This window comes from Cynocephalus volans, chromosome 14 (genome assembly GCF_027409185.1).
Source record: "Cynocephalus volans isolate mCynVol1 chromosome 14, mCynVol1.pri, whole genome shotgun sequence".
NCBI lineage: Eukaryota > Metazoa > Chordata > Mammalia > Dermoptera > Cynocephalidae > Cynocephalus > Cynocephalus volans.
The window spans coordinates 20,441,036-20,454,819 of NC_084473.1; the positions used below are offsets into that span (position 1 = coordinate 20,441,036).

Sequence of the window (13,784 nt, forward strand, 5' to 3'; positions counted from 1 at the left end):
CCACCTGTAGTCATAGAGAGTGATAATGGAACCCACTTTACTGGATGTGGGGTTCAGAGGTGGGCCTCCCAGTTGTCCATTCAGTGGAAGTTACATGTGCCATATCATCCCCAGGCAGCAGGAATGATTGAACGGTACAATGGTCTTTTAAAAAAGGGACTAAGCCTATCTGCCCCACCCCCATCTCTGAAGGGGTGGACACAGCGGTTATGGCCCACAGTCAGGATTCTAAATGAGAGACCCCGCAAGGGTGGACCCTCTCCAGTGGAAGCTCTGTTGCATAGGGCTGCAGCACTTATACAACTGCAAGTCACTACTAAAGAAGAGCTTTTGAAGCCAGGATATGGTAAGAATGGAAATATTCTCTTACTGGCCCTAACCTGTTTGCAACAGGGACAGACAGTACAATGCAAATGGCCTTGGAGAATAAAAGCCCCCCATATATGCTGGGTTGGCTTAATATAGGGCCTTGGGGAAAAGGATTAGAGGAAGGCTTGCAAGTTTCACCTTGGGTGACAAGTACCTGGCCTCCTCGAGTAAAGGTAACATGGTCTGGAACAGACAAGTGCTCTATTGTAAAGGGCACATTTGTATTATCATTATGCCAATTATGAGTTCGCCTATACTGTTACATGTAGAACCTATAGATCCCACGATGTTAGCAAATAAGGTATGTTATCATAAACCAGGTAAGATACCTACTCCTGCAACCTTCCTTTCTCAGGATGGCAAACTGGCATGTATCTTACCAGAGGGGCGAGAACTTCCCCTATTGGTACCAATAACCTTTCTGTCTTTTTGCCCATAGTGTTCTGGCTGCAGGTGCTGCACCAGAGTCAACTGGGTACATACATACATTGGCACGATCATCTGCTGAATATGCACCGATCTTCACATCAGTATGACTACAAGATTCCCATGGAAAATCACACTGATGATGACTACTAACCAGACATATGCGACTAAAGGACAGAACTACAGGACAAGCCCTAGGGACAAGCCTTAAGGCATATCAAATAGACAATGGGTTGTATAAATAAAAGGGTCATTTATCCTCACTAAGGGAACACCGTGGAAGACTTTTAATGTGTAGATCGTGTGGCGAGGGACCCTGAAGGGGTGGATTGTGGGGAAAATAGAATAATTTAGTCAGGCTCCGTCGGCTCAGGTCTGGCTGAGGGGTCAAGCAGCACATTTCTTGTAAACAAGTTATGAGTGGGTGGAGTTAGTGTGCATGTGCACCCATGTATCTTTCTAGTTAATTGCTTTTGTGTGTTCTGCAATTTATGAAGCAGGCTGGTGGCAGAGAGCTAGTGTCTAACAATAGAGCATGTTTACTCTGCTGGCAGCTGCTCAATTTCAGTTTTCCTTTGGACTTTGCAGGTAGCAGTTGAGTTTCTGAGTTTCTTTTTGTACTGCCTAGCTCATAGTGTAGTGTGTGCTGAATAAAGACTATTCCTACTTCAACCAAGGCTCCAAGGACCATTTTGTCCAGTTACCTAGCTCATAGACCTGCATGTGAAGGGTTTGTGAATGGGCTCAAGGGGTCTGTGAGCTCCAGACCCTAGCCCTAGTTCAACGCAGGGGGAGGGGCAGTGACTGGATTCTCAAGGATCTACAGTGGTGGGGGGGGGCTTGGAACTTAACCTCTCCTGGGCTGTCTTATCTTCTCCCCTCCAGCTTTCTATTTTGTTCAAAACTGCTCATATTATACTTTAGCACTTAATTCAACAGCCATAGAAAATATGCTCTTCTTACTTTTCTCATCTTCTTGACCTAAGATCATGTTGGTGCCAATTTCCTTTAAAATAGTTCACTACCTGTAGCCACTGGCATCAAATCACAGCAGTGGCCCCTGCTGACCCTCCCTCCGTAATTCTGAGGCCTCCCCTGGCTTGCACTCCCCTCAGGATCCTTGGCCTCTGTGTTTATACACTAATGTTTTTTTCTCACACGTTCATTGTGTGACTTTCCTTAATTTGGTGCCCCGCCGGGTGCCAGTGGGGGGCCACTCAAACATTATGTCAGTGATCTCAAGATCGACCCCAGGGCTTTCTTCTGCCAGCGGCCTGTGCAGATGCACGGCACACTTTATTAACTCAAGTGCCCACGAGCTGAAAATTTCATTAGTTTGAGGGGAGGGCTAAGTCCCATGAAGAGACCTGGTCTGGACAGATTCTTTGTGTCAACCTGACCCCTAGCAAAACGGATTATTGTTCTAAGTGAGACAAGTGACCTAATGTTCTGCCTATTATGCACACATGGTCTGTAACCTTTTAAAATACGAGTGTGGGAAAACAGCGCATTCTGCCACATCCCTGACCGCAAATTCCTGACAGGTGGCAGCGGGCCTCTTAGCAACGCCACAAGGAGCCTGGAATTATCCAGGGGCACGGTGGCTCCCTTAGGCCAGGTATGGGGTGGGGTCAGGAGACTGCTTGCTGGGGAGGAAGGCAATGCTCAGCCTCCAGTGCCACCCTGTGACAAGCAGGGGGACAGCCTCAGCGTGGGGGTGAGCTGGGCAGAGCACAGGGGAATCCAGGGATATGGCTGCACTCAATGCCCAGCTCAGAGCCTTGGGAGACTCTCTTTGCACAACAAGCCAACCGGAGCTTCCCTGTTAGTCTCCCAGTCCTGCTGGAAAGCCCTGGGAGAACGGTGTTTTCTGTCACATCCCTGACCACACACGCCGGACACGTGGCAGCTGTGTTCTGCAGGAAAAGGCAGGACACGCTCAGCTGACTGTGGCACCTTCTAGCAAGGCTCTGTGCCAGAGCCTGTGCAGGAGACAGCTGCCCCAGCCGTGGCCCAGGTGTATGCAAAGGTTGGGGATGAGAAGGTGGAGGAATGAAGTGGGGGCAGGGATGTGTGATCTCTGGGTGGCGTGTGGCTTGAGGAACTCGGAAGGGATTCCTGGGAGGAGCATGAGCCAGGCTGGACCAGGCCAGAGGGATGGAGTTAGGAAGGCTTCTGGGAAGGAACAGGGTGAGGTGTGGGTCTTGAGTGAAGTTTCTGGGAACTCTAAGAGGTGGCTGTGATTGTCCACAGCACCTTGCTCTGGACGATGTTGGCGGCTCAGACACAGGGCAGTTTCTAGGCTGAGAGACTCCCAGCAGAAAGTGCTCAGGCAGCATTTCTGGTGACACCTTTGTCTCCAGTGGGGCCTGTTGTGGGGATCCACGCTTTGACAAATGCAGCTTTTGCAGGGGTAGACAAGAATGCCTGGAGACCTAGGGACGTGGCCTCCAGGCCTGGGCTCCGCTCTCCCCGGAGGCTGTGTAAGCTGGCCTCCCAGAGAGCTGAGGGTAGGGCTGCACTGGCCCCTACCTTCTGACAGACACAAAGCAGAGCTGGTTGTAAAAACTTAATTAAAGGAAATATTTTAACAAGAAATTCCAAGAACAGAATGCCCTGCTCATAAGCAAGCCATCACAGAAATAAAAGCTGACAGGAAGCGTGTGTTCTGTCCGGCCAGAGAAAGTTTCTGCAAGAAATAAGACAGTTTAGAGAGTGGGCCTGTGCTGGACAAGCTGGTGAGCGGGCCGGTTCCTGCGGTCAGTGCCCAGCAGGGTAGGGGTACTGCCCTAGGGCTGTGACCACTCGCTGGGGGATGCTTGGACCCTAACTGTAATTCATGCGTCAGGCAGATCTCACTGAGCACCGACTGTCGGGCAGTGTGCGAGGCTCTGGCTGTGCAAAGCCTGCAGTTCACCAGGCGCTCCTGGGACGGGGATATTTTACAAGATGAAGAAATGGAGGCTCAGGGAGATGAAGTGATGGGGGGGCAGAGTGCCAGGAAGGGGAGGGAGGGGCACCCACTGACGGGCACAGGAGCAGGGACCCAGAGGGAAGGGAAGAAGGTAGCCCAAAAGTCCCCAGCCTCAGTCCGTGAAGGGCAGCCTGCCATTGCCAGTCACCATGGTGTTAAGATCACTGGCTGGAGGTCAAGCTAGTAAAGCAGGCAGACGAAGTGATCTAACATCAGAGAAAGGAGGTGTAGTGGGAAAAGCCATTAAAAATGGACCGAATGGACTGGCCTGATTCCTGATTCTGTAAAACTGAAATCCACTCCCAGTTGTCTCAGAGCAGAGGAAGTAGAGGTGGCTGGTGCAGCCGGGAGGCAGCAGGCAGCATGGTGGGGTCAGGGAGTCAGGAAGGAAGAGGTGGTGCTGGTGAGACAGGGGCAGTTCTAGGGCTCAGGGCAGGTGCAGAGGAAAGAACAGAGACTCTTCGCCTCCCACGAGCCCCAGCAGCCCCTGGCAGCCCAGCCTCCTTGGAGGATGTAGATTGTCCCCCTCCCAAAGACCGAAGTCAACCCCATGCAACTTCAGCTCCTTCCTCCTGCCATCCAAATCCTTTTATGAGAGGAAAAGCCAAGAAGTACCAGTTCACTGTGAATGATTGGTCAGTCAGTCAATAGACAGCACACAGCAGTGCTGAGTGGATTGTCTCAGAGGTGTCCATAGAAGGGAATGGTTGTTTTAGCAAACTCAGAGGGCCCCAAGAGGGGCCTTTTAACTCCTCAGCCACCAGGCGAAAAAGAAGAAAACCAGTAAGGCCTTGGAGGGAGCCCCTTGGAATGGCCTGATTAATTTCAGAATTTGGTCTGTGGAGCGCCGTGGGTCAAGACCAGGAGATCGGCACAAGCACATGGCCTGGGTGTGCTCCAGAGGCCATCAGAGGGGGCTTCAAGGACTGAGAGACGGTTTTTGCTGGGCCTTGAGGGATTTTCCTAGAGAGACTAAAAAGAACCAGTCACAAAGTTAGGCAAGTTTAGACTGTATAGAAGGACCCAGACTCCTTCAGTTCATCTGGAGCACATGATTGTCCTTTGAGTCCCTGTTTTGCAGATGAAGTAACTGGGGATCAGAGAGGTGAAGTGACTCTCCCAGGGCCCCATAGCTAGAGAGTGGCAAACTTGGAACTCACACCCAGGTCTCCCTCCCAAGGGTGGCCCCCTCCCTCCTGCCCCCTCTGTCCCACGATCCCGGGATCCCTGTGGGTCCTCCTCCTTGGGCTCCTTTCAGGCTAAGGGCTACCTCCAGCCTCCCACAACAGTGCCGTCTTCATTTCTTGGCCTTAAATGCCTAGGAGAATGCCTGGCCCAGAGAAGCAGCTTTAAATAGCTGCTAAAGTAATACATTTCCCCTGAAGAGTGGGAGCACGTCCACGCAAAAATCCCAGGTACCGTGAAGCAGGAAAGGGAGGCACAAAATAACGTTAAGTGCCCAACATGTGCCAGACACCTAAAGGTTCATTTCTTCCCTTTTTTGTTTTAACTAATTAATTACATAATATAATGACATTAATCGGTAGCATAATAAACACCACACACACCCCGCAAGAGAAGGGGAGCGTGAGGTAATTTGCATTCACGCTTGGTCCTTGCCTGCCCTTCCCCTGCCTCTCCACCAGACGGGACCCACCCTGGAGCTTGTCTGCACCACACCCCTGCACTAACACTATAATCCCAGAAAACAAAGGGTTTGGTTTCAGTTGATCTTTACTAAAAGAGTGTCCTGCTGCATTGAGTCTTCTGAGACATGCCTTTTTCCTCCATATTACACTGTGGTAAGATTCCTTCTACAGTTGTGGGTGGTTGCACGTCATTCATTTTGACTTCTGTCAATATAGCATGATCAGTTTATCCATTCTCTGTGTGCCAGGCTCAAGGTACATTAGGTCATTTAATCTTCACAACAACTTTCCAACATAGGAGGAAACCACTTTCTCCTCCTGCTCAGCATGGCTCTACTGGTCCTCTTTCATGATCTCCGTTTTAAAGATGAAAATGAGGATTAGGAGAGTCAAGTAGCTTTCCTGAGGTCATGGTGAAGTTTGAATTTGTCCTGAGAGCCGGGGTCTTGTTTTGAGAAGAAGGAAGTACTGGCAGCCCCAGTCTTCCCTCCCTAAGCTCAGTAGAGCAGCAGGGCAGCACTCTGCCCTCTTCTGTTCTCTCCATGATCTTCACATAAATACAGCAATGTTCTAATGACCCTGGCTCCCATCCAGCTAGCCCAGCCCCAGAACAAGGGCCTTAGGTCTCCTGGAGCTGTCCTGGGTTCCATTACTCTACAAGGACCTTAGTACCCGCCTGGATGAGCCCCACCTATTGGAAGAGGAGTAGAAAGTCCACTTGGAGAACTGAGAAAATTGGGGGAGCTGGGCTGTTGACCAAGCTGACCTTTCCTTAGGCCACTGTCTAGTTTAGAGACTAAGCTCTGAATGCCTCTGCTCACTGTGGTTTGGTGTCCCTGTTGTATAGCTGACAGCCCGACCCATAGCTGAAAAGCAAAGGTAGGGACACAGGTCTGCAGCTCACGAACCAGGTCCCCTCTGAGACCCGAGTTCTCCCTCCCACCCCAAGACTGGACCTCGGTGGTGCCAGTCCAGGGGGTAAAATTGCCACAAGGGTCAGAGCTTAGTGCCTAGTGCCCTGGGCATCACCGACCTAAAGCACTGCTCAGACCTGGGGGAGGCGTGAGCCAGAGTGTGTAGGAAGAAAAGGGCAGGGTCCTCTCCTTGTAGAAACATGTGCACCTACTCCACCAACTTTTATGAGGCCCTGGAATGTTATTTGTTGGTGACCACCCAACCATCCCACCAACAAATGGAGCACTCTGAAGGGAGTTGTAGCTGACCTCTTAATGTGAAACAGCATATAAGGAGATGAGCTAAGAGGTAGGGTCTGTTTCTGCACATTTATCTCTGGTTATTAGACACTTTTAGAGGGAACATCTGTTAGTCCACTCTGGCTCCCATATTGCGGCCCCATTTGAAGGCCAGCTTGGCCCTTTCTCTGACTGAATGGGGACTAAGCCATAAATTAGAGCCAGAAGGGGGCCCTAGAATAGGAAGTTAGAGAAGGCTTTGCTCATCTCACCAAAAAAGAGGGATTTGGGCTCTTCAACTGACCAGCCTTCAAATGAAAAGCGGAAGAAAATGGAGATAGTTTCAAAGGCACCTGGCAGTGCCCAGTCCCAATGGACCCATTTATTACAAGGTTTATCCTGAGGACAGCACCACTACTGTAGGTGGGACCTGGGAGTCCCACACAGCTTGCACACAGCTTGCTGGGGCTTCCCAAGTTCCAGCAAGCTGGGCTGGGCTCCATTATTTGATTTCTCCTTTGGTTTAAAAATTGGATATCTGTTTTACTGTAGGAATATCTGTGTTTATAGCAGGACTTTCCATGTCCCCTCCCAATATGTTCTTAGGAGATGTGCACATTGACTCAGTCTCAGGACAATAGGCCAATGAGTCGTACAAGAGGAAAAACTCTTTATTTTCTTGTTAAGTTTCTAAGGATACTTACAAGAACATAAAATTAATACAATAGGTTAAAATTCTCCTTTGCCCCTGTTCCTTTGGATAATGTTTCTCTAGCCTACGTATCTAGCCTGTTAGATACTCCCACCTGGACACACCACTGCAAATTGAAACTCACCGTGTGATCCCATAGTCCCATTCCAGCTGTGACAGTCCATGCTTTACCCTGCAGTCTCCCCCTCAGCACATTCCTCCTGTTTCTGTTGATGCCCCATAGTCTTGCAAGATACACAGGTTGAAAATTTTGTAACTCTGAAGCCTGCTTCACCCATTCTTCTTCCTTACTCTTCCTCTCTCTCCTGAAACCCCTCCAGTCCCTGGCTCCAGTGACCTACCAAGGCAGCTCCACTTATTACAGCTTTTGCACCCGTCTGTGGTGTTTTAAATAATCAGCCACCCAATTCTGTCAATTTTGCCCTGATGATGCTTCTTTTATCCTCCCCAGTTCCGAAAATCCATGACTTGACTGAGGTGCACATTATCTTTCTTGGACCCTGGAACAGCCTCAGATACAGAATCACCCCATTACAGTTCATTCTGCCTATGTTGCCATATTGGTTTCCCTAAATCACAATTCATATCACCCTCCTGCTCAAAAATTTGCATTGGATGTCCTTCTTTAGCAGAGAGTACTACCTTTCCACTCAAACATTCAAGCTCTCTGCGATACTGCCAAATCTGTCTTTCCAATCTCGTCTCCCTTTTACTTTTCTGTGCTCTGGCCAAACTAGACAATCCAGTGTTGTTGAAACCCACCCACCTGTCTTTCTTCTGTCATGTTTCTCCTCTTCCTAGACTGCCCTTTCTCCCTCATCTGCTCATCAAAGTATGTGTATCCTCATGCTTGGTTGCAACTTTTTCCATAAAAGCTTCCTGATCCACAACCTTTCCTGTTTCAAACCCTCATAGTACTTTGTGTATAGCCAACATGAGACAACACATTCCACCTTTGATAGGCAGATGGGACTGACACACCCCCAGGAATTTTATCTTATTGATCCTCATCTCCACTGTAGAACCTTTGCATGTGCTTAGCACAAAGAGGCATTTAATGCATGCACATTGAATTGGATAGGTCTTCCTGACTCCGTTCTCTCTCCTTGCCATTAGCTCACTTAAATGATCATTTAATACTGATGGCACTTTATTTTTACCTTACATTAAAGGTTACAAAACTCTTTCACATGTGCTTTCAACTGATTTTTATGAACAGTCTTGTGAGACAGGAAGGATAGCTATTATTCCCATTTTATAGGTAAGAGAACTGAGGCTCACAGAGGGAAATAAGTTGGCCAAACTATAAACAAAAAAGGAATGTAGCCATTAATTGAACTCAGAGAAGCATCCTGATAGGCAGAAGACCAAAGAAAGGACCCAGTGAAGTCCAAGCCCTTCCAAGGATCCAGAAGGATCCAACTTTATTCAGCTTGATGAGACATTCTAAGCCAGCCAGGGGCACCTTGTTTGAGGGATATCATCAGGGAGTTGGGCAGGAGGCACTGTGTGATTGCATGATTATTTTGAATTTGTTGCTATTTTTTTCCTTCTTTCAGCCCCAGACAGGAATATCATTATGTGAGTACCAGGAACCCCTGCACTCCCTCTTCCCACCCAGACCTCCTTTCAATCTGAACACTCAGTAGATTCTTGCTGCCCCTTGCACATCAGGCAAACTCTTGCAGAACTATATCTGAAACCACTCATGTGGTGCTCATGGGATTTGGGCTGAATTTTCCCTCTTCTCTCACCCTCAAAATAATCCCTCATTTACTGGCTTATTCATTCATTCACCTACCCACCCACCCATCCATTATCCAACAAACTTTCTTTGAGTACCAGATCTATGCACTACCATGTATTCCACCTTCCAAGACTCGTTCTGGCTCTTCAGTTTCAGGCAGAAGAGTCCTGCTAAGGTACCAGAAGGCTGTTTTCTTTTCCAGGCAATGCTTGTGCATTTTAATAGTCGGCTTCACCAAGAGAACATGCAGGCTTTATGCACGAAGGTTGGAGGTTGAAGGTATTATTGGATAAAAAAGGTCTTTTCCAAACAGACCTCATATAGGACTTGGGGGCAGTAACCTCCAATTTCTTACTCCCCAAGGTCACACTCTTCCTTTGTTCTTCAATGCCACTGAGAGTGACATGCCAGTTTATAGCTACCCTTCCCAATAATGTTAGTGCAAGTTGTGTTGCAGACATTCTTTGTAGCTTTTCCTTACCAGAACTCAGTTTGGAGGCTCTGCCTGGATGCTGCCAATGTTTAAAATTAGAGTTTGAAGTGAATGCATGTGGCAGGAGAAACCCTGGGGTTTTGATTACATTCGGGATTGTTAATTTATTTGGAAAAGTAAGAAAGTTCAAGAGCACAAATGCATGCTTGGTTGCAGAAATGTTAGGAATCCGTGTCTCATCCCTCCTCTCCCATCCTTACTTTTTTGCCTTGAATTGGTCCTGGCTGAGTTGCAGGGAGACTTCTGGGATCCCTATAACCATAAAGCCCTTGGGGCTAGCACTCCCTAGCAATCCCTTCCCCACTACTGGCAGTCTGAATGAAATAAAGGGGCTGTTGGTTAATCTCAAAACCTAACAGAGAGCCTTGCCTGGCAAAGGCAGGCTGGTTGGTGAGGAAGATTGTGCGGCACATGAAGACAAGTGGATGCTTCTCAGGATCAAAGTATGTGAAAGTCTGTAAATACTTCTTCCTTCTCACTTGGCAGATAGAATCCCCGAGATCAATTGCCTCTTTCTTTTTAGGTGGTAAAATATTTCTCTCCACAAATTTTCCCTTGCCACTTTTATTCTATCACTTAAATCACAGTATATGTTCTAGAGGTTTTAAAATGCCAGAATATTTGAATCAATACTCTCATTTCACTGTCTTTCAATACACAGAGCCACATGGAGTGATATGATACACAGTAAAGAATCCATTTATTTGTTCCCCTCCCCCCAGGTTTAGCAAAATAACTCAGATCCTGATTTCCTTTAACTTGCCAAAAATGTCACCCTCCAGAGTTCAGAGACCTTCAGAGCTCCAAGGCCAGCTTCAGTGCAGGTCCAGTTCATATGTGCTTTTGCTTATAGTCAGCAGCTTGCTGCAGGGCTGGCCCAATGTATGTTTTTATCAATACATACAGTTTAAAATTTTCCCTTACTATGTGAAAGTTTAATTGGAATAGAAGAATAAATGAGGATTGTTTTTGAAAAATTAGAAGGTGACAGTAAGTTCTCCTGGAGCAAGCTTTATGTAGTGGCTTATGACTGTGTCTGATTGCAGCTTTTCCAGTAACTCAATGACATATCTCAGAAACATGTGGCAGTTTTGAATGGACAGGTCAATCAATCTTTTGGACTCAGCAATGATTTTTTCATAGTAATCAGAGAGTTGGTCTGGAAAATCTTGCAGTTTATACCTGAACTGCTGGTGATAATCAGAAATGATTTCCTTCATTGTAATAGCCCAGCTGTTAATTATTTCCTGAGCCATGGTAAAAAGTTCTGTAATCTTCTCTTTCCCTTTTCCATCTTCATCAGTAAGGATGCTAAGATATTTCTGAATATCTCTGTGCACAAATTGCTCTATTTGACATGAAAGTTGGGAAGCAAGATCAGCAGCTCTGATGGTGTATTTGGAATGTAAGTCCTTAAGGGCAACTACTAGGTTCTTGATCAGGTTGACTATTTTTTCTTCAAGTTCATAATATTTTACCATCCAGCCAACTACAGTTGGGTCAAAATATTCTTCACGAAGAGCCTTTATGTACTGATGAATCTTCTGTAACTCTTGAGAAGCTTCCTGAAGTTTGTTCTGAACAAATTCATTGAATTTACCAAGGCTAAGGCATAAGTTTTCTTTCAAGAACCTAAAAATATATAAAATATGTTCATTGAAGATTGTGTTGAGCTCATGTTGGATATCATTAATGAGAGAAGTAAGTTTCTTCTCCTTTAAGTGTATAATTTCTCCTTCTATCTCTTGGAAAACTCTTTCTAAAAATCTCTGAAGATCATTTAGCATCTCTGTAATCTTGATAGACTGGAGGTCCTTAAATGCCTTTTGGATATCCTGTGATAAAAATTTCAACTGTTCCCTAGATGCTAGGATTACATCTGCTAGTTTATGATTCCTTGAATCAAAAGGAAATGTAATATTTAGGTCCTTGGTTAATTCAGATTTTTCCACTAACTCTTGGAAATAGGAAAGTATTATTTCTAACCCATTATGGATATTTGAACATGCCTGAGACAGTACATTCCCTACTTCCCTCAAGACCATAGTGCAGAGTTCATCTCTAGTGTATGTCCCAGCTTTCCCTGGGAACTGGAATCTGGTGAACTTCAGGAAATCAATGAATGAGTCAATCAGACTCTTGACTGTCACATGGTACTCCTGCGTAACTTGTAGAAAGCTGTCATACACCTTATCCTTGAGTCTCTGGAAACTGGTTTGGCCCTCGTCGGCCAACAGTTCCTGGTACAGATTCTGGGTCTTATCCTTCCACTCTTGGTAGGTTCTAGTGGTACTATTGGTTGCTCTCTGGAACCCCCCGTCCATCTCATCAATTTGCCTTATGGCCCCTTGATAGACTGTCTCAGCACTGTTCTGCAGACTTCTTCTTAGTTTTGAAGAAGCATCTCTCAGGCTGAGTCCTGTGTGCTCGTTGTGGTACTTGTTGACATAGTCATAAAGGGTCCCCGTGGCCTTAGGCACGTTGTCTTTCAGAGAGCTTAGCAATTCGGAAGCTGCCTCTTCTTCCCAATTAACTTTGATCTGAAAATCTTCATCAGACTCCTGGTATCTCAACTCGGTTTTGAATATGTTGAGTTTTTTATCTGGAGAAGACTAAAACCAGCCAAAAAAAAAAAAAAAAAAAAAAGATGAAAAGATGTTTTCAATTACCCTGATTACATAATATACTACACCAAAACTTCATTTAGCAGTTCAAAAAAAGATCAGAAGAACTTTCATATACTGAAGAGGATTTATCTTTCATATGTCAGTTCATGTGTTTGTTTTATGGTTAAACAACTTCACTGTTGTTAATTCCTCTTTATCGCATGCCCCAGGAAGGATTTAAAAAAAAATGCATTTACACAGTGACACTTAACATTAAGACCTTCCTAGAACTGAAAATTGGAAGAGGAGGAAGAAACAATAAAAGACAAATTCAGAGAAAGAAGTAACAAAAAAGGAAAAAGTCTGGAGCCCGTCCAGCAGAGATCTAGAACACCAGTATCAGTATTTGTTATGACAAACATCAGTAATAGAACTAGATTGGGTCTTCTCCTCTGCTAACGGCATCTTTGATTGGGTCCTGGCATAGCTCATAAACGTGAGAGGAATTTGATGTATCTCATCTAACAGTTTATTTGGGGAAGAATTTTGAAGCCTCGAACACTCCCGAAACCACTATTTGAAAAACGTACTCTGCATACAGCTGAATTTGCCCATGATTTAGGTGATGAGGCAAAACTCTCATCTTTCTAGATTTGCCCAGAAGTAATAAAATAATAGTGCTAATTTGATGTCATATGGGCATCTAATAATTAAACCCAATAAAGGACTCTTTATAACACTTTCTGGAGAATAGATCCTCAGAAAAGAAGTTCAGCTTGCTCACTGCCTTTTACACAGTTTGCGAAAGTTCTGAGAGAATACTTTGTCTCGAATCAAATGTATCCACCTCAATTCTTTGCTTGCTCTTGGGGCAACCCATTAGATAGGACTCACCTGAGGGCGGTAGTAGAAGCTGCATTTTAAAATCTCGTTCTTTTCTTCCACGTCCACGCCCACAGTGCCTATGGCTGGGGAGGCTACCGAGGAGGAGAGGCCGTGCTTGTCATGTTGGTAGTTCAGACGGAGATTAGTGAACACTGGGCTGGTGACATCGAGAAGAGCCTTCATTTCCCAGTAACTGAAAGCAGAAAAGCAGATGAGCCATCATGAAAAAGGGGTCTGAGGTTGTCAAAAATCACAATGAGTTTTGAAATGGGATAAAATTTCAATAAAAGTTCTGTACTTAAGCCCTTCATATTTGACGTCTTCTTCATACTCTGCGCTGAAGTCACGGTGAGCAAGTGTCCCTTTGGTCTTACAGACTAATGTGCCATCTTCAATTTTGTGTGTTCCCACAACTGTACAGGAGAGATTTTATATTTCATTAGATTAAAAACTATAGGACATAGACATTTTCATTGTGGAAACAGAGAATTCTATCTTAAGCAAGCATCTTACTTATATGTTTAAAGTATGCAATGTGTAGTCCACGGATGTTTTAATAAATAGTTAGAAGAAGACATTATTAGTCTTAAAATCATTACAGAAATATCTGTTTTCTCTGAACCTACTCCTCTTGAATACCAGAAGATTTTCTACAATTTGGTTTTTACATGTGGGGTATATGTATCTCCTCTGCTCTTTAAAATTTTGCTAAATTTAGTCATAACTAAAT

General features: G+C 45.6%; 1 protein-coding gene across 1 annotated transcript in view; it reads right to left on the reverse strand.

Annotated features, from left to right (window-relative positions):
* Window positions 1-10,540: 10,540 nt before the first annotated feature.
* The window catches only part of APOB (apolipoprotein B), a 39,293-nt gene continuing 36,049 nt past the window's right edge, over window positions 10,541-13,784 (reverse strand). Inside the window, exons 27-29 of the mRNA XM_063077743.1 lie at window positions 13,353-13,467; window positions 13,064-13,247; window positions 10,541-12,175 (exon numbers count right to left, since the gene is read on the reverse strand). Of these exons, the coding sequence (XP_062933813.1) occupies window positions 10,541-12,175; window positions 13,064-13,247; window positions 13,353-13,467 (1,934 nt within the window). The remainder of the gene's footprint in view (window positions 12,176-13,063; window positions 13,248-13,352; window positions 13,468-13,784) is intronic.